The 22428-nt window shown below is 32.1% G+C and overlaps 1 protein-coding gene across 1 annotated transcript; it reads right to left on the minus strand.

Annotated features, from left to right (window-relative positions):
- Nucleotides 1-612: 612 nt before the first annotated feature.
- On the minus strand, nt 613-22414 carry LOC111697470 (uncharacterized). Its single transcript, XM_023467493.1, has 24 exons — nt 22385-22414; nt 18423-18494; nt 17581-17642; nt 16725-16791; nt 15952-16002; nt 15090-15172; nt 14304-14367; nt 13715-13825; nt 12453-12501; nt 11943-11988; nt 11243-11313; nt 10498-10528; nt 10218-10313; nt 9505-9604; nt 8394-8456; nt 7314-7424; nt 5090-5184; nt 4594-4630; nt 3401-3624; nt 2739-2836; nt 2223-2273; nt 1786-1865; nt 1473-1529; nt 613-840 (listed from the first exon to the last, which is right to left on the minus strand). Exons 3-24 carry the CDS (start codon nt 17607-17609, stop codon nt 739-741), a joined length of 1716 nt encoding a protein of 571 aa, XP_023323261.1. The 5' UTR covers nt 17610-17642; nt 18423-18494; nt 22385-22414; the 3' UTR covers nt 613-738.
- Nucleotides 22415-22428: the final 14 nt, after the last annotated feature.

Raw genomic sequence — 22428 nt, forward strand, 5'->3', positions numbered from 1 at the left:
CTTCAGATCTAAGCTTTAATGGACGTCGAATATGTTAAACAATATTGTTATTATCATTTTTGTTAGTGACAAAAACTATTTTAATATCAGTTTTTGTTTAAATAAAAAAGATTTTTTGTTTTTTCACATTTTGTTAAATGCATTCGGATACATTGTTGATTTATTTTTTGTAAAAAAGTGAGAAAATCCGCGAAAATAAAAAAGTGATTTTTGATACTTTAACACGCAGTGCAGATTTTAAAATTGGTTGTTATGATATCTCTAGACATGGATGTATCTACTGCAAAAGGTTTCATTCGAGTGACACGACTTTTAACCTGACGGTCTCAATGGAACAGTGTGCCCCAGCCTTTTTAGGGTTAAGGTTCCAGCAGAATCTTTAATGATTTAAAATCTAAAATATGTATTCTGTAAACATATGCATTTTACTGGTATTATTACTGTGCAAGGAAATATGGGAGAATAGAATGTAAAAGAGAGCAACATTGTGGAATACCCAACTTTTAAAATTTTGCAGATTACAGAGTGTCCCTCAGCATATTAATTTGTTTATAGCTCTAAATTGAGATGTAATTGACAAAACAGAAAGTTTAAAAAATCACTTAAAAAATGTATAAGGCTTATTTAAAAAATCTTGCTTTAAATACCACTTTTTGTTGAGTATTATGTGTGTCTTTTGGCGTTAAAGCTTGGAGATAATACAATATGATTTGGGAAGCTCTGTAGTTCTAAGCCTTTCTAATGAATAAAACCTGCTATGATATCCTCCAGGTGGGAATGAGAAGATATCTTCTGAACAATGTCGTCTTCGTCATATTCATCGTCTTCCTCTTCCTCTATCTATTAATACATAGAGATGGGTCAGGCTTAGCTTTTGTAAGCAGACTAAATTTTTAAAAACAAACGAAATTTCCTTTGAGAACAAAAAGATTTTTCGTGAACGATGGATGATCAATAGGGTGTGTTCGCTAGGGTATTTCAAAAAACAGGGAAATCAAAATTTTAACATGTGGAGAAATTTAGGGAGTGACATTATACTATTGGAACATAATTTCAAATATTTAGGGTCCTTACATAGAACAAATATGTTACCCTTTTCAGTTAAAAATGGCATCAACAAGTTCGAGGTTGTGTGCTTACACCCCATTTTCGATCAAATATCAATTAAGGATCCTAAATATTTGGAATTATGTTCCAATAGTATAATGTCACTTCCTGAACTTCTCCACATGTTAAAATTTTGATTTAGCTGTCTTTTGAAATACCAAAACGAACAACAATTGGATTGTTCAGAGAAATAAAAAAATCGTTTTTTTCAAAACGAATGGAAAAAAATTTTCGTTCATGAACTATTTCTAAACTGTTCGTTTTTTAATGAACGCAGGAATTTTCCAAAAATTTTAATTTACGCCCGATTTTTTTAGATTGAAGGTCACTTAAAGATTACGCTTACAATCCCTTTAAAATATCACCTCCATGAGTTCTGCAGTGAGGCTGGTATCCGAAGTAATACCAGATATATCGGAAACCTAGATTTAAACAATTGAAAATTCCGACCAAAATAATAATGGTAATTTATGGATTAAGCCTCAATTTGGTTTGAAAATATTTTCTTTAGAGCACCAAACAAATGGGAAAAGGAGAGGCTCTTAACTCAGTTGAATTATGAAAAAAAACTACAGGATATTTCAATCTGAAATTTAATTTACTTAAAGTTTGACGTGATAAAGGTTAGGTACAACAAACCTTTGTTACTGAAAAAAAGATACTTTTTAAAAATCATACCTTTCTTGATTCTGAACCGTAAGAGCTAGATGAAGACGACGTTTTCCTGCTGTCCGCTGCTACTGTGAAATTAGCTACGCCTACAATAAAGGGACTGTAAGCGTAGTTTCATGTGATCGCAATGTCCGATTTACAACGGTACCTTTAAAAGCTCTGTCTGATCAAGTATGAATTGGATATCATTGTTTAAAAAAGGGAAAGCTAATTATTTCAGGAATTTTAAACGTATCAAGGTTTGAAAATCTTAGTCTTTCATCCTAAAATTTTATATTTTCAGTGTAAAGAAATAACTAGCGATCTGGAAAGCAAACCAAACGGTTATTTCTGAGGATGTTTAGGGTTACGGGTTTACAAGTGTTTGAAATCAAAGTATATAATTGAAATTCCACTGTTGTATATTTGTATCTTAAATTAAAGTTTTGTTAGAAAAATGTTACCTAAGCAGTTTCCAGCTAACAGAAAACTGATACTAATCTTGTAATCAGTGCCTGGAAAGATTTGTTATTGATTTTCTTTATACATATTTTGATATAAATAAACAAAGTCTAAAAATCAGTAGAACATTATTATTTTAGTATTTTTAAAGGGTCTGTACGCATAATTTCAAGTGATATCAATGTTTTGATTCTTGAAACTTTTTATTTTCATTTCTGGTTTCTCTGAGAAAATGACTTACGCATTTCTTGTTTATAAGAAGCCCCGGTGAAACTCAAAGAAAAAAAACATATTTCAGAAAAACGACAATACCTTCCACATTTTTGATCTGATTAAGGTTTCAAGGGTACAGTTGGAAATCGGGCATTGTCATCTTTGTATAGAGGGTTACTTGATATTACGGTTACAATCTGATGAAAAGATAAGTTGACCAAAAAAAAAGGAAAAATGTACCTTATATTTTTTTATTGTTCAATCAATTTATCATCATTTTATCAATGATAACTTAAAATAAAAACCTGTTTTTAGATTTTTGAAAACCGCGTTGTACGGTGATGTTGCTGAACCATTGGAATTAGATCCATCAGAACAAAGTAATCTTTCAATCATATTTTTCCTTAAATTAGATTTATTTCATCAACATTTCAACAATATTCCTTCAACAGTTCATCAACATTCTTTCAATATTTCATCAACATTTAAACAGCATTCCAATAACATTTCAACAACATTTCAACGACATTCCTTCAACATTTCATCAACATTTCAACAACATTCCAATAAAATTTCAACAACATTCCAATAACATTTCAACAACATTCCAATAACATTTCAACAACATTTCAACGACATTCCCTCAACATTTGGTTTGGTGACTATTCTAGTAGATGGTATCTATCTATTTATCTTAAACTGTTCAAATATAGTAATCTTGATTGTACCGCTCTAACTCACTTATGCGTTTCTGTTGCCCTTTACATTTTAGCACTATACAGTATACATTTTAGCCCTATACAGTATACATTTTAGCACTATACACTATACAGCACTTGTTGTTAGCTTTGGTTTCTAAGAAGTAATTGGCAAAACTCTTTTCGATTTTTGATTGAGATCTTGACACCTTTAAATTCCAGTGACTGATGATAACGGATGTTATTTTATAGTTTCCTACTGGGTGTACCTATCCTTTCCACTGTGGAGGCTTTCCACAACATGGATATCAGCATCAGGGTCTTTATGGGAGCTGCTAGAGCTGAAACTGCTCTTGGAGCTACTCGAACTAAAGCTGTTCTTGTGGCTTCCATTGCTAATACTGTTCTTTGGGCTGCTGTTACGTGAGCTACTTTCAGATTCAAAATTGCTATCTGAACCGTAACCGCTTATCTCAGATTTGTCAACAATATCCTACAAAAGGAGAAAATAGGATGGTTTAAAGTATTCTTCATACAGGGTCATTGACATAAAACAAATTAAATGACTCTTGATGAATTTAATCTTTGACACAATTTTCAAAAATGGAATTTATGTTTGATAAATGTTGGCAGCATTAAACTTCGATTTTAGTAAAAGATGCATCAAAATTCCCGTTTTGTGAATAACCTTTATCTTTTTAACAACCGTAAAAGCCTATTTTATTTTTTCAACATTACAAATAAATCTTTGATTTTTATTTCTAAAAGTTTTTATTTATCGTCGAAAAATGCTAACATGCTAATATTCCCGCAACCTCAATTTTTGTTTATAAGAACTAGCAACATTCATCAGAGTTAAGATGACTCATAATCAACAATTGCGCTAAAAATCGTATTTATAAAGAAAAAAGTATTTCCGATTTATTGTAAATTTAAATGTGTACTATATATACTTTATTGTTATATAAAATTTTAGATACAGGGTTTCCCAATAAACATGGGAATTGAGTGACGAATTCGATATCGTCTTTTTAAATAATTCTTTGATTTAGTATAGTGATACCTACTGAGAAAGCTGTAATCTGTTAGAGTTTCGTCTGCTATGTTTACATTTTGTCTGTTTATGTATTGACTGCATAAGGGTGTACTTAGTAAAACAAGAAAATTGCAGTATACAAACAGAGTAAACTTGTCCGTCTTCACCGTCTTCTCTGTTCATCTTGCGGAGACATTATAGATACATCTTTACAGTCTTTTACCCTTTTCATAAAATAAGCTCTAGGAGACATAATAATATTATGGCTTTTGAAATTAGGTATTACAATGATAATTCATAATAAAGACGATATCCAATTCGTCACTGAATTCCCATGTTTTTGGGACACCCTGTAGATATTATAAATGTGTGTAGAATAGATACACAATTTATGATGTTTTTTTGTAAACATTCTTTTTTCTCTACCTTTGATGGTTGATTGTTGTTTTCTTCGGAGTCCAGTCTAAATAATAATAAAAACTAACGATTAGTCCAAATTTTTACTAAAAAGGAATAGAACATAAAAGAAAAAAGGACAAAGCTTTATGTATGTATATGAATATATGTTAAACTTTTATGCGTGCTCATCAGTGCTTAAAAAGAGCGCCAACTTGCTAATAGTATCCAGCTAAAATAAAAATCGTTTCGCAAAACAGATTAATGCAAACTTTCGCATCGTTTTCGCTCCCTTTCCCTAATTACATTTTCGCAAAAATATGAGAAATATGAGAAACAAGTGTACACTTAAACTTGCAGGTCACTTTGAATCTAAGAAAACATACTTTATTGATTCTATTTCAATGTAGTCGCCTTTGAAATCTAATCATTTGTGGGTATTTTTAGTCTTTCAATGTATATCATTCATTATTCATTTCACTAAATACAAAATTGGATCTTGTTGATTAATTAGATTTGTATAAACCTGTATTCGCAAGAGAGAGCATCACAAGCTGGAAACATGTAAAAATCATCAGTCTCGCCGGGTGGGTCAACTTCAGATACATACATCATTTGACCCTAAACATTGGAAGTTTAAACCTCAGACACATACATCATTTAACCCTAAACATTAGAATTTTAAACCTCAGATACAAACATCATTTAACCCTAAACATTAGGAGTTTAAACCTCAGATACAAACATCATTTAGCCCTAAACATTAGAAGTTTAAACCTCAGATACATACATCATTTGACCCTAAACATTAGAAGTTTAAACCTCAGATATATACATCATTTGATCCTAAACATTAGAAGTTTAAACCTCTGATACAAACATCATTTGACCCTAAACATTGGGAGTTTAAACCTCAGATACATACATCATTTAACCCTAAACATTAGAAGTTTAAACCTCAGATACACACATCATTTAACCCTAAACATTGGGAGTTTAAACCTCAGATACATACATCATTTGACCCTAAACATTAGAAGTTTAAACTTCAGATACATACATCATTTGACCCTAAACATTAGGAGTTGCAACCTCAGATACATACATCATTTGACCCTAAACATTAGGAGTTTAAACCTCAGATACATACATCATTTGACCCTAAACATTGGGAGTTTAAACCTCAGATACATACATCATTTGACCATAAACATTAGAAGTTTAAACCTCAGATACATACATCGTTTAACCCTAAACATTAGGAGTTTAAACCTCAGATACATACATCATTTAACCCTAAACATTAGAAGTTTAAACTTCAGATACATACATCATTTGACCCTAAACATTGGGAGTTTAAACCTCAGATACATACATCGTTTAACCCTAAACATTAGAAGTTTAACCTCAGATACAAACATCATTAAACCCTAAACATTAGGAGTTTAAACCTCAGATATATACATTATTTAACCCTAAACAGTCAGATACAAACATCATTAAACCCTAAACATCAAGAGTTTAAACCTCAAAAGCAAACATCATTTGACCCTAAACATTAAAAGTTAAAACCTCAGATATATGCATCAAGGGAGGGTAACCTATGTACCTTAAACTTTAACTGTGTGATAAATATGTAATATGATGGTCTTATTGAATAAAGTTAGTTGATTGAGACTCTGCTTTTAATTACGTTATCAGAAGGCTAAGTAAGCTTAGAAGACAGCTTTGGTTCTCGTTAAAACATACCAGCGGAGTGATTTAGCATTGAATCTATAGTAAACTTGAAAATAGCTCTTTTGGTACTCCTTTAATTATACAAGTTGAGATATTTCCTGTTTGCAATTTCATTGGACTATGTGTCCCTTAGAACCAAGGAGTTAAGCCTGGTTGAGAAATTGCCTATTAGTAATTTCATTGGACTTTGTCTCCTTCAGAACCAGGGAGTTTGGTTGAGAAATTGCCAGTGTAGCAATTTCATTGGACTTTGTGTCCTTCAGAACCAGGGAGTTTGGTTGAGAAATTGCCAGTGTAGCAATTTCATTGGACTATGTGTCCCTTAGAACCAGGGAGTTTAGCCTGGTTGAGAAATTGCCAGTGTAGCAATTTCATTGGACTATGTGTCCTTTAGAACCAGGGAGTTAAGCCTGGTTGAGAAATTGCCAGTGTAGCAATTTCATTGGACTGTGTGTCCCTTAGAACCAAGGAGTTAAGCCTGGTTGAGAAATTTCCAGTGTAGCAATTTCATTGGACTATGTGTCCTTTAGAACCAGGGAGTTTGGTTGAGAAATTGCCAGTGTAGCAATTTCATTGGACTTTGTGTCCTTCAGAACCAGGGAGTTAAGCCTGGTTGAGACTTAGACTGTGTGTCCTTTAGAACCTGGGAGTTAAGCCTGGTTGAGATAGTGCCTTGTTGGCATTTAGAATCGAAGTGTTAGTCCTGGTTGATCTTGGTAACGAGTAGACCTGGATAGATACGTCTCGAGTAAATTTTTATGGAGTAGGTATTTTCTACACAATGCTATTTGTGCATTTGTATTAAAAAAATTGAATATTTGCCACAAACTCTGATTTTCTAATCCCATGTCTTAGCAATTCGATGTCGTAGACATAGGATTAAAACTATGAATTCTGTTAGATTAAATAATCTAAATTGGAAATTTGAATGGTAGTTTACACTATCAGGTTGCAAACATATATGAATTAGAACATTTGGGTTTGTGGCAAAGACTCAATTCCTGTAAGCATACCTGATCTAGACTGAGAGAAGCTAGAAGAGCTCCGTAAGGTTCCCGCCATTTTAAATTTATATTCTTTCGTCCTCTGGATGGTACTGTACTGGATACCTTCTCTAGCTGCGGCTAGAACAAAACAAAATACAATTCTGCACTTTTACCCTCTAGTTTGTTTTGTCCCAGCTAGGGTTTCCAATCGGAATTCCATTGCGCGGAATTGGGCGCCAATGCACGCAATTGTGAGGAATTGCTCGCAACTATTCTCGTATTGCTCGGAATTACACGGAATTGCGAGTTAATTACATGGCCTGCAATTGCGCGCAAGTAAATTCCACCTTGAAATTTTTTGACTTTTAAGAATTTTTTTGTAAGCATTTTTTAATGCATATGGTAGAATACGGGGCGGTTAACAGTCCAGTTCGTGTTTAGAAAAAATCTAAAATAGCCCATAACTTTTTTGTGACTAAATCTACAGATCTAAAAACCTACATTATTGAAAGGCCATAAACCTTTACTCTAAAAACTTTCTTAGGGGTGGGGGCTTTCAACGCTCTCTCCCTGCTTTTATATCTAGAGATTCAGACCCCCTGGCCAGTCTTTATAGAGTTAAAAAGCATCAAAACTTTTGCGCAATGATTCCCGTAACCAAGAAGTTATCCATTTAATTCTAGAATCAATTTCTCTTGATCCATGCAGGGTCAAACCATAGATTAATAAAAATACAGATAGAACATTAGATGTCGTCTTTTCAAGGTTTAGGGGTTTTTAGTTCTCAATAACCCTAAGAAAGACGCCCAAAAGAGTTTCGCGCATGTTCTTTCTCTGTTTTTTCATTCAACGCGGCATGCGCGTAACTCCTTTGGGCCTCTACTTCAGGGTTATTCTGAACGAAAAATCCTAAATCTTTAAAATACGACATCTAGTGTTCTATCTGTATTGTTGTTAATCTATGGTCGAAACCCTAGCAAAGATTACTTGAGATATCAAGCACAAATTTTTTAAATTTATATTTGCTTTTAATCTTATTTAAAATAACAACAATATTTTCTCAAAATGAGGAAAACTTCTTATATTTCAAGATGAAGATGAAGTTACCTTGAAAATCTGTCGAAACGAGGAGTCAAACAGAGATAGAATCCTGAGGGAGGCCCATAACCCCTGTAAAGAATATATATTTTATTTATATATATACATATATATATATATATATATATGTAAAAAGGAAACAGAAAACCGATGTATTATCAACTATTCAGAAGATAAGATAAGATATAAGATATAGTTTATTGCTAAAAATACACATACCAGTTATAATGTTACAGGCAAAAAATCTGCAACTAATTTTATATTGTTTATTATATGTATATGTATATTATAGCAATTAGGTGGATTAGCTATTTGCTGCGTTTTGGGTATTATCCCCACCTAATTAATATTTAAACCTTTACAATTTTGTGGATATTACTAGATTCTGAAAGTTTACAATTAGTCAGGGATTACTAGTTAAATTTAGAGAGACCGAGGTGCAGCATAACAAAATAATTAATTTTTCAGTTTCAAAGTTTAGTACGTATAACAGAATAAGATTAAGCATGTACGAACATCTACAAAGTTCTATATTCATTTTTTGCAAGAATAACAAGAGGGTTTATTGCACTTTGCGATGCAGGAGTCAGTTGACATTTCAAATAAACTTTTTTAATATGCCTAACAAGGCACTTCTTTTTAAATCAAGTGGCAGGTTCTTCCATATCTTAAGAAGTGCAGATGAGGAAAAACATTCGAATGAGCCTGTATTTAGAATGTCATTTTTATAGTCAAGAGATTTTTCAAAAGTTTTTTAAAAGTGTTGTTAAATAAAGGGTAGAAGGTTTTTCATGTATTTATAAATAAATGTTGCTTGATTAAATTCAGTCAAATCATTTAACTTAAGGATTTAACAGCCGAAGACTAAATCCACTGCTCTATTTTAAAATTTTGTTATAATTCAAATTCAAAAATAAATGTTAAAAAAGTAAATATAATTTTATGCATACATACAGATATACATTTCTGCTATGATAAAATAATAATTTGATAATAAACATATTTTTTTAAATTAAAACTTTTTCAAGGCAACAGTTTTTTTTCGACCATTCAGTCGTTTTGACGTTTTTATTATAAAAACAAACAAAAAAAGTTAAAAATCATTTTACCATTCCTTTACCTTTGTTTCTGTCAATATATTGAGTAGAAGTCTCATATCTGTACTCTTAAAATATATTGAATTGATGGTTGAAGGGAATGGTTTCATATCCTGTTGACATCTAAACAAAAAATAACATATTTTTTTCGAATTTAAAAACATATAAAAGTCTACTTGTACAAAATGTTAGAAGTGTGAATAACAGAAAAACTGAAATGTGCAAATTCACTTGAAGTGCGTCTGTGCGAAAATTGTGGAATTTTTTTTTTTACTTTTACAATCTCCATCTTTTTGTCTGAGGCTTTCCAAAATTTTGAAATCCAATAACTGGAAAAACAAATTTTAATCTCTTTTAGGTACCTTCTGCCAGTGTGCCAGAGGTCAATGCCCGATTCACAACGGTACCCATTAAACATATGTGTACTTGTCGAGTAAAGATATTAACTTAAACGTGAACAAGCGGGTTTCGATAAGTTTAAACACAAATATCTCTCTACTCGACGGACACACAAATATTTCAAGGATACCGTTGAAAATCGGACATTGCCCTCTTTGCCTGGAGGGTCACATAAAATTACACTTACAGTCCCTTCAAAGTCCAGCTTTAGTTAATTTGTTAATTAGAAAAGTAAAAAAAATACCAGCTTCAGAATTTTAATTTTTAGTAATGCCCCTCTAGGGGGGGGGGGGGGGTTAGCCTATGGACACCCTGTTAAACTAGGAATAATACTTACTTGTTGAGGAGACGACTGAGTTTTGTATTTGCAACCATACCGTAGCAATGATCTGGCATATATATTCGTACATACCAGACCAAAGTACCAAACGAACTGCAATAGTTGTAAAGTTTTTTTATGTACCAATAAAATGGAACTGATAAAGTTTCAATTAATTTGGATTTAAAGTATTACTTGCAATTACGTTGGTTATTCTTTAAAAAAATATCTAAAAATGATTTTTCACATATTTGAAACTTGAGCAAATTTTAATTTTGAAATGAATTTACAATCATTCCTAATTAGAATCAGCATCATTAGACCATTTACTAAATTAAACACATTTTCTAATCTGTTACAACAATTTTCTTTTTGCCTTCCCCAATTTACCCCCTCCCCCCCCCCCAGAGTTTTGTTAACTTAAAAGAGGACATAAAAATATATCAAATTATTCTCAACCCTGAGTTTTTCTATTCACCTTTCCCCCAGTATGGACAATTCACAGTTTTAGTCATTCAGTTTTAATAACTTAAATCATTTTTATAATATTTTTTTTTCTTAATAATATTACATAGAAAATTGCTCAAGGGGCTGATGAAGTATTATTGTACTTTTAAAGGGCAATTGATCAAAGATATGAGTGTATTCTTTTAACGAAACAAGACTGCTATGAAAAATTGCATCAATTTTCAAGATTGGGTCACCTTAAAAATATCACCTTGTCTTGGCCTTAGATTTGAACTTACTGCAGTAATCAGTAATTACATAAACTTAGATTTGAACTCACTGCAGTAATTAGTAAGTATAAACTTTTTGTAGCTAGACATGAAGTACTTGTTTTTAACTTTAGAAGTTCGGAATAAATTAAAAATTTAAATTTATTGCGTTGATTCGGAAGTCTTGGTTCATCATGAGTAAGCCTGTACTTTCGAGTCCAAAACATATATAATTCATTAAATTCTTTTTCAGTAAGTCTGAACTAAATCTTGGACAAGGGACTGTAATATTTATCACTTTTAAGAAAATATTAAAAATGTTTTTTCCTAGTTCAAAGATTATCTCATTCAAATCATTGGCAGGTATTGTACATTGGTGCATGTACCCTTGCATACGGCTGTACATAAACAGGTGTTGTTTGAAAACATAAATATATAATTGAAGGAAACCAGATTTACTTAACAGCAAGAGGTAGTTCAACCACTTAAGTTGAACCGAATTAAATAAATTTGAGTTACGTTGCTGAAATACCTATTGCAGGTTCAAACAAATTTGAATCACCAATTTCATGAAGGATTTTAATCTGCGATTTAAATTTAAAAGAATGCAAATAAAAAATCATACATTTTTTCCATCACTTGTTAATAAAGTTTTGAAGTCACTTAGTTAACTTAAATGATTCAGAACGTAATAAAGCAACGTAGTCCTTTAACAACGTATAATTAAAAAAAAATATAAATTTCCCAATTTCACTGATTGCTCGTTTCATAATCTTTATTTTCTAATCTTCATAGACCTTTGATACTTTGTACAAATGGCCAAAGTTTGAAATATCAAAGGTGTCTACACCATTAGGCTGCAAAAATATAGGGATTCCAGCGTTATAGTTTTTGACGAGTTATTAGTATCAGAATCAGTATCAGTTTATCAGTATCAGTATTGCAGTATATACAGTGTCAGTATCAGTATCAGTATCAGTATATCATCAGTATCAGTATCAACAAAATATCTGTTTTCACACAATTCCTGTTGAAGTTTGATTTAAAGCTCTGTCTTACTCTCAAAGGGCTTGCTGAAAAAAAGTTTGACCATTTTTATTTTATTCAACCATTTTTTTTACAATGCAAATGTATGATAAAGCCACAAATATTTAGGGGAAAATATACTACAAAAATTTCCTTTTAAATGAGTGATTTATAATAAACAAAATAGCTTTAGAATTTTCTAGATTATTAATTCAAAGAAATTAAATCCTTGACTTAAACTCTGGTCCCTATATTTTTGCAACCAGATGGTGTAAAACTTTAACATTTCACAATTGACAATTTGACCCAGAAAATTTCATATATTTAAATCTTAAAGGTCTTCCATATGAGGTTGCAAAAATATAAGTATAAATAATTCGAGTTTTGTGCAAGTAATCTTAACGATGAAATTGGGGCATAGAGTTTATCACTTGGTAAATTAGTAATATTAATGATAAAGTTTATCACTTGGTAGATTAATAAGATAAAATAATAAGATAAGATGTCTCACCGAAGCTCCAAGCGACTACGGCAGCAGCTATTAACAGCTTTCCTAGGGTCTAAATTGTAACAGAGTTAAAGGGACTGTAAACATAATGTCAAGTGACCCTAAATGCAAAGATAGCAATACCAATTAAAAACGTTGACTGTTCAAGTATGAATTAGATATTTATGTTTAATTTATTTAATCAGAGCTGGGAACTTTAGAATGGTAAATATCGGGATTAATGCTTGATCCACTCTTTTTCTTAATCTCCAGATTAAATATTGCTTGTTTTCCTCATGAATTCAATCTCCAGATTAATTAACAGATCGGGAAATCTCATTGTAAAGTTTTCAGCTCAGAGCTGAAAACTTTACAATGAGATATCCTTAATCCTGATAGCTTAATCTGATTATCCAATGTACGCACTTTTCATTTTTTTCTTATAATCCTCTTTTTGGATATTTGATTTTAAAGATCATCTGGGGGAAAAAATATAAAAGGCAAGCCCTGTCATGCTTTATTTTACGTTTTATCCAAACTAATTTCCCATTAAAATGTGTTCTTTTCTCCCCTAATTCAGACAATAAACCCTTAAAATGTGTTCTTTTCTCCCCTAATTCAGCCAATAATCCCCTAAAATGTGTCTTTTCTCCCCAATTCAGCCAATAAACCCCTAAAATTTGTATTTTTCTCCCCAATTCAGCCAATAAACCCCTAAAATTTGTACTTTTCTCCCCAATTCAGCGAATAAACCCCTAAAATTTGTTCTTTTCTCCCAATTCAGCCAATAAACCCCTAAAATTTGTTCTTTTCTCCTCAATTCAGCTGCAATAAACCCCTAAAATGTGTTCTTTTCTCCCCAATTCAACCAACAAACCCCTAAAATGTGTCCTTTTCTCCTTCAATTCAGCCAATAAACCCCTAAAATATGTTCTTTTCTCCCCAATTCAGCCAATAAACCCCAAAGTGTGTTCTTTTCTCCCCCAATTAAGCCAATAAACCCCTAAAATGTGTTCTTTTCTCCCCCAATTCAGCCAATAAACCCCTAAAATGTGTTCTTTTCTCCCCCAATTCAGCCAATAAACCCCTAAAATGTGTTCTTTTCTCCCCAATTCAACCAACAAATCCCTAAAATGTGTTCTTTTCTCCCCAATTCAACCAATAAATCCCTAAAATGTGTACTTTTCTCCCCAATTAAACCAATAAACTCCCAAAAATAAAAACCATTTTCAAGAGGGAGGATGATTATTCAATAAAATATACACCCTTGACTAAACTTGTCCCACCTGGCACATATAAGCTCTGTAGTGGATATTACTGTCTCTAAAATCATAAAGAATCTGTTGACAAGCTAATCTGTTCTCCCGAGTATACAGGGTGGAACAATTAACACCCTCCTACACCACAATATTTTTCAAACATATATCTAAAGTAGATTAGGTACCCGGCGTTGCCCGTAGAATTTTTTTTAAGCGAATTGAAAAAAATATTTTGAAAAAATGTCAAAATTTTTTTAACCTATGTTACTCAAACTTAGTAAGAATGCATCGTGTAAACGTTTTGTATGTCTCAAATGAATCCTAAATAATTTGTCCACAACACTGCATACTCAGTTTAACTACCTTTCATAGCCGGTCTGTCCCTTTAAAAAAAGGAATTATGATTAATTCGTCGGACTGGGTTGTAACAAACTAATTAATACAGTTTTAATCTTGTAATCTTTAAAAAGTTTAAATTAAATTAAAAAACTGTTTTCACAATTAACTATTTTTGTTTATAGAGCTAAACCATATTTTTAGATTTTATGTTTAAAAAAAATATATTATTTTCTTTAAAATTTTTTTTTTAATTTTGAAAGTTTGTTTAATATTTTCCCTTTATGGATTGTTTCACAAGTAGATTGTAGAATTTTTCTATTCTCTGACCAGTCCAGAAAAATCTAGAAAACCAAATTAAATCATTTCGAAAACCAAATAAAATAATCATGCAATGGCAGAATCAAATATTAGAATCTTGTTTAAATATTGCAAAACAAACAGAAACTTTCATAAATTTTGCAAAAATTATCACAATTTTTTACTTTTTTTTTGACACTTTTATCAAATATTGTAAGTTGAGTACATAATATGGATAATATTAAGAACAAATGTATTTTTTTGCTAAAATAATTTATAATAGTTTTTAATGAGTTAAATTATTATCATTATTATCACTCTTACATAAAAATTCAAAATAAAATCTAGAAAAAAATGCCTTTTCAGGGAGATCGTAAAAGTTTTGTATCGATTTTTTGTTTGTCTAGTTACTAGCTGTAAATTTATTAATGCATTTAAAAGTGGGAATTATTGAATTCTGCAAATTATGAACCATCAATGGGCTCACGGCTCAGGGCGTGAAGAACCAATTGGATGCCAGAAAAGGAACTGAATTTTTGTCACAAACTTAAATTTTCTACTCCCTATATCTATGCAACCTTATAGTACAAAACTTTGATATTTCTAATTCACTTATATTTTTATATGTGATATTTGATCTAACAGAATCCATAATTTTTAAATATCAAAGTTTTACACTGTCAGGGTGCAAAGATATAAAATAAATTGTCAGCCATCCATCTGATACTACAAAATAAGCGTTTTTTCGATTAGAATGTTTAATTACCTTGTTAGTAATCTCTCTAGAAGGATCATAGACAGCGCCAAACCAAATATAAGATAGGGCAGGTACAAAACCAACCAAGATAACTAAACCAAATATAAAATAGGGCAGGTACAAAACTAACCAAGATAACTAAACAAAATATGAGAAAGGGCAGGTACAAAACCAACCAAGATAACTAAACCAAATATAAGATAGGCCAGGTACAAAACCAACCAAGATACCTTAAACCAAATATAAGATAGGGCAGGTACAAAACCAACCAAAATAACTAAACAAAAAATTCTCTAATTTACATATGATTATAATTAAATTTTAGCTTAAATAGTTATTATAAAATTCGCGAAATTTTAGGAAGCGTAAAAGAATCTATGAAAATATGATGTTCCAGACCGAAATACAGTATCCTGGCGATTATCTTACGCCTGGGCGCTTTTTAGCGTGACACCGGTGTTACGTATTGTACTCCCAAGCACATATTATAGTTCTGAACATATTTCAGAAATATTAAAATCCACGAAATGGAAAGAAACCTGGTGTTTCCTTGACATATACTAAATGACACTTATTACACTAAATTACAGTTATTAACTTATTATACATTAAATAACACTCATTTCATTTTATCGACTTATTCTAATGAACTTAATTTTATGCAGTTTAAATATCAAATACCAGCTAAATAAAGCGCCGTATTTACGACCTCAATATCATATCTTTGAAGAAAAAAAAACCTGGGCGCTTAAAATTTAAGCATATTTTAAGTGAAAAAAGTTCAAAATTTGACAATTGTATCTGATTCATACTTTTTTTAAACAAAAAGGGAATTTTATTCAATATTTTATTGGTTTTTTTTTTACTTTACCTGATTAACACTATTCCAGTAAACATGAAAGGGAAAATGGTTCGGTGCTTCCTAAAATTATTGGATTGAGTAAAAATACCAAAGGAATTTAGTCTTTGGAACAAAATCAAATGTTTAAACCCTAATATCTTTGAACCCGATCTTGTAAACTTTTGATATTTCAAACTCAGATTATTTCATTTAAAAGAATTCATAGTTTGAAATATCTAAGGTCTACAACATTTGGTTCCAAAGATATAGTGATTAGAAAATCAGAGTTTGTGACAAAGACTCAATTCCTTTTCTGAGAATCGTATAATTATATTATTAATTTTGATCAATTGAGGAATTTTAAGTATAACTTCTGTAGGAATGGAAAAATTTTAAAAGTTAATTTTTCTAAATTTAAAAATTTTCAAACCCCGCTTCCAACCTGTACGAATATTGAGAAAACTCTGTTTGAAGCTAACCTTCAACAGTTGTTGAGTCAGACATTACAGAAAACCGAAATACATCTGATATCTCCTCACAAACAGTAACTTTCTATTATACTTATTTTGATATTTCTGGCGCCAAGATAGTATGAATCAGAAATATGTGTCAAAATGCATTTTCCCTTGTCTACAAGAGATTAGAATGCGTAGATCTAAAAGAGAAGAGCAGAAAACAGGTGTATGATCAGATAAAAAGAAGATAAAACGGTCACAGAAAAAAAATTCCCTTCTCTTTTTGAATCTAGAAAAATTTTGATTTAAAAATAAATTCTAAAAAAAAGTCTTTAATAAATCCAATGCCTTGACATAACAGCCAGCCGAGTTTCTTTTCAGATTTTTAGGCAAATATTCATCGTCTTCCAGAAGCCTAAAAATATAACATTTACAGTTGGATCAATCCTAGCACATGCAAGTACAGAATGTGTAGAGGTGAGGCTGCAATAACAATTAAGCAAAACAAACAAAAACAGAAAGGGACATATAATCAATGAAAGGGTGATCGTGCACTGTCTTATAATGGCGCAAAGACAGCGACTCGTAAACATTCTTTCAAAAGCAGCACCATAAATAGACGGGCAAAGGGAAGCAAAAAAAACAGAACCTGCAGATGGAGAAAGGAGAAAAAGATGAACATTTGAAAATATTTAGTATGCCTCGTACCATTTTATTTTATAAAAATTAGAAGAAAAAAAAACACTTGTAAAAAACAGTTGAAACATTGTACTGTTTATCCCAGTACTTTAAAGATGAAATACCAATGTTCTAAAACCCCAAACAGACTAAAGTAAAAGTTTGAGAGTAAAACAAACAGATTAAAATCATAAAGAAATATTTTCTTGTTGAAAATTATCATTTTGGTTCGCGGTATTTTAAAAGTATTTTGTTGTTTAAATTGTTAGGGAAAAATGTTATAACGGAAATATTATTATCATTATTATTGATGAATGGGGTAAAGGATCGAATTGTTACCAAGTTTGTTTTTGCAATAAACATGTATCTCCCAAGTGATATCTCTGAAATATTTAGAAATAGAGACACAGTGGCAAAAAATTAGTCATCCATTGTATATCGTAAATAAATTTTTACGAATGCACCAAATTCGAGATCCGCCTTTACCCCATTTCATTTTTCGCGAACACTCCCTTTACAAAAATACCTATGAAATATCTCGGGGATTTCAGTCATGTTTAGGAGAATAAAGTTTCCGTGAAGAAAAGCCTGAATAAATAATTATAGAATAAAGGAACTGAGTTTTTGCCACAAACCTGGATTTTCTAATCCCAATATTTTTGCAATTCAATGTCGGAGACCTTTGATATTTCAAACTATGAATTCTTTTAGATCCCATAATGATAGTTTGAAATATTGAAGGTTTACACCATCAGGTTGCAAAGATATAGGGATTAGAAAATCAGAATTTGTGGCAAAAACTCAGTTCCTTTAACTATTTTTTTTAAGAAACTTATTTTTTATTTATGATAATTGCTCACATAAAACGGTTTAAAATACAATAACAGGCAGCAGAGCTAAACAAAAATATGAAATAAACGTTTTTTGGAATACATTACACTTTTGTTGCTTTGAAAGTTAAAACTCATGATTTTGTAAAATAAAGAAAAAGTTTCTAAATATTGGATAAAGCTTTTTCCGTTTTTTAACATTTAACTTTTTTTGTGCTGTTCATGACTCCTTTAAAACTCTAAGAAATTCCTGCAAATGTTTAAAAAGTATGCTTTCAGCGAAACATTGACTCTTCATGACAAAGATATAATGTCTGAAGAGTTTTTCAAACCGTTTTTTATTTGAAATTAGTGTTTTTCCTAAATGATAACTTCGGAATTATGACAATGAATGAAATTATCAGAATTCAACAGGTTCTCTGATAGAAAAATGACGATATCTTTCTCTTTGTTGTATTGATAAAAGTGTACAATTGAGAATCGAGCATACCACCCTGTAAATAAAATTATGTTTACAGTCCAAACAGAAGATTACTACCTGGGTAATTTCTTGCGTTTCGTTGATATCTCTGATAGTTTTATTGTAGACATGCTGTTTCTCTAACACGAGCTAAACAAGACATTGAAACTTCTTTTTAAATCAAAAAAAGGTAAAATCTTTTATATCTTATAAATCATGATAAATATTAACATTTATTGTAATTGGTTTTAAACATCTAATTAGTACAATTTTAAACAGAGTCACATCCAACTAAAGCAAAATTCCCTAAGATTGTAATTGTAGAGGAGCTAGATTGTTGTCTTCCACTTCCGGACCAAGCAACCAAACCAAATATAGATATAAGGTATAAAATCCCATTTTGTAACTTAAATTTCAATATATATGCATTCCCTTTATATGACTTTTTCTTTGCATTGCTACATTTTGGTGACCCCAAAGTGATGACTGACGGCTATACATTTATATAATTGACCTTTTAGATGCTTCAACCCGACGTTTCCTTGCCTGGTAAACCTAGTAAACATTTAGAACTCTATTCTGCGCTGCTAACAACCAAAGAGTAGTTTAGAGATATTTCAGCTCAGTATCCAGATGTAATCTCTTCTAAAGGGTTTAGTGCTGCTGTTCCTAAGCATCTGGTTCGTCATTCTGTTCCAACTACTCCTGGACCACCAGTTTTTGCTAAAGCCAGAAGGTTGGACACTGAGAAGCTTGAGTCTACCAGGACGAAGTTCCTGCTATGGGAGGGGCAGGTGTTAATCATTGCTCAAACACTCCTTGGGTCAGCCCCCCTACACATGGTACAAAAGCCTGATGGTTCCTGGTGCCCTTGCAGTGATTATTGCTGTTAAAACACAATGACAGTTCCAGATAGATATCCACTCCCCAACATGGCCAATTTTACTTCTTGTCTCAACTGCTGATATGTGTTTACTAAGTTTACCAAGGGTTATTATCAAGTTCAGATGGCCAAAGGTAACATTTCAAGACGGCATTGATTACTCTGTTTGGTCTCTTCAAGTGGATCAGGATGCCATTAGGTTAGAGGAATGCTGGTTGTACTTTTCAGAGGATGATGGACCAGATTCCCCACTGTTTTGTGTATGTTGATTATGTGCTCATAGCCAATCCTGACTCAGAGTCACACCTCCTTCATGTCTGCCAATTTATTGACCTACTGCGCCTCTATGGCCTCTCAACCCTGCGATGTGTGAATTAGCTAAACCAGAGGTTGAATATCTTGATATAGTGTCCAACAAGGGATGTCTTCCTCTCCAGAAGCATTCTGACATCATTTCTGCTTTCCCTCTACCTGCTTCTTGATATCCTCAACTTCTACAGGAGATTTATCAAGACTGCTGCAGGGATTCTTGCTTCACTGACTGAAGCATTGAAAGTGAAGGTTTCAGCTCTCTCCTGGACTTTGGAAATGAACCAGGCTTTCTCCCCCGCCAAGTCTGTTCTCTCTGATCTTCCAACCCTTTTGCACCCAAATACTTCAGCCAAGGTTTACCTCTCTGTGGATGCCTCTGGTTCTTCTCACATCGGAGTGGTTCTTCAACAAGATCTTGTAGGCTCTTGAGCTCCTCTGGCTTTCTACTCTAAGAAGCTTTCCAGATAGTCGGCCTTCGAATGGGAGCTTTTTGCAGCTTACTCCACTCTCTGCAAATTTTTGTTTCCTCCTAGTATGATCATAAACCTCTAACACATGCCTTGTTTAGGTTTTCTCCGCAATGGTCTGCCATGCACCAAGGCTGGCTGTCTTTCTTCTCAGAGTTCAACTGTGATACTTGCCATCTACTTGATGCAGAGAATGTGGTAGCTGATGCCTTATCTTGTCCTGGTCCTGATCCAAATATAGCTGAGGTTCTATCAACGCTGTCTTTGCCAATCTTCCGCCCTGAAGATTGTCTCTGTTTCTGACTCGCCTGGGTTACTTTGTGATGTCTCTACAGGTGTCTACCCTCCCCTAGTTCCAGAGCCTATGTGATGAGCAGTGTTAAACTCCATCCACCAAATTTCTCATACTGGTAAAGGTGCTTCCCGGAGACTGGTGTCCCTGAGTTTTGACTGAGAGTTCCTAGCAAAGGATGTAAACCATTCAATCTTTCCTCAACTGCCAACAGAGTAAGGTCAAGAGTCATGTGAAGTCACCAGTTTGCCTTATTCAGGTGCCTGAATGGAGGTTCTCTCATATTCATGTGAATTGGTTGTCCCTCTTCCTCAATCCAATGGGTTCTCCTACCTCTTCACCATCATTGAACATTCAACCAGATGGCCAGAGGCAATTCCTCTTCACTAAACTACAACAGAAGATTGTGCTAATGCCTTTCCACACTCGTTGATTCCTCTGTTCAGACTTGACTTACTGGGTCTGATTGGTTCCATCATCTTCCTCTAGTTCTACTTGGCCTGCAAAGTTTTCCCAGTGAAGATTGGTCAATTTCTCCTTTACCTCTGGCACCAAGTCTTCATACACATCTTTTGAAAAAATCTGATTTTGTAACTTAGATTTCAATAAATATATACATTTTATTTATTTGTCTCGTTCTTTGAGTAGCTACAATATCATAAATATTTTTTTATCATAACTCCTCTTTTTCAACAAAAAGGTTTGAATTCATGTTATGTAACAAAATAAATTTGTTTTTTTTATAAATTCATAAATTCAGAATTTTTAGAGGAGTAACAGAGTCACAGTTACAATAATTTGAAATTGACCTCCTCCTCCTGGATAGTTTCCACTGGATCGTATACATTTTTTGGTTTTGATAAAAATTTTTAATACATATATATATGTATATATATTCCATATTTTCAAGTATTGTATGTTTGATGAGAAAATATTCAAATTGGATTTTAATAATTTATGAAGGCTAAACAGGGCCCAATCTTATGCTAATATTTATACTGCTCTAGTTCTAGAAAACTCATGAAACATTTTAACTCAATTATCAAATATACATTTAATAGAGGGGGGGGGAGGTTATGGTGATAGGTGGAGAAGGGGGTTAAATTAAAGTAAGAATGTAAGATAAAGGAATGGAGGGAGTATATTTGAAGAAGGTAAAGAAGTTGGGGGAGTATCATTAAAGAAGGTAAAGGAATGAGGGAGTATATTTAGATTAGGTAAAAGAATGTGGGGACTACATTTAGATAAGGTAAAGGAATGGGGGGAGTGTATTGTAGAAGATAAATGAATTGGGGGAGTATATATTTGTAGAAGGTGAAGGAGGGTGGATTTTTTTTAAAGAAGATTAAGGAATGGGGAGGAGTATATTTGAAGAATCTAAAAGAATGGGGAGAGTTTAAATAGGACGAAAAATGAGAGTGTATATTTGAAGTTAATAAAAGAATGAAGAATGTGAGTGGATGGGGGTATATTTAAACATAATAGAATAAAGGGAGTCAAACTTTATAGAAAGTAGAAACCGAACTTTAAGAAATGCTAGGGTATAGCAACAAGGCGTATTTTGCGGGAGAATATTTTTGAGAAATTAAATTGTTAGTGTAGAGTAAATATCATTTTCTTAAAATCCTTTTACTGAAATGGTAAAACAGAATTTTATTTGCCTTTCCTGAGAACTTTTTTTAATATTTTTAAGAATTTTTTTTTTTAAAAATAAAACTGTTCACATCATTTTCATACATTAGTTTTTTTTTAATTGTAACACGCAATTTTATGTAACTATATAAGCATTCATCTATGATTTCAGTACATAATAAAATCTAAACACTAAACAGAGCAGTAAAATGTACTTAATAAGATAGTTAGTAGTATAGTCTAGGGTATGATAAAAGAAATAAAAATAATGATAATGATAATGATAATGATAAGCTACAATGTTTTACAAAAAAGTTTAATTTCTCTAAAATATAAAATATATTCTCCGACTTCGAATAAAGAATAAGATGGGTGAAATATTTAAAAAAAAAAGAATAAAGAATTTGAAGATAATGAAATGAGGAATGGGGTGTGCTAGGGGCCCCCCTGGTTCCTGGTTCCCTTCTATCCTGCAGATATTAAATGAGAGTGAGGTGA

This window comes from Eurytemora carolleeae, unplaced genomic scaffold (assembly GCF_000591075.1).
Source record: "Eurytemora carolleeae unplaced genomic scaffold, Eaff_2.0 scaffold45, whole genome shotgun sequence".
Taxonomy (NCBI): domain Eukaryota; kingdom Metazoa; phylum Arthropoda; class Copepoda; order Calanoida; family Temoridae; genus Eurytemora; species Eurytemora carolleeae.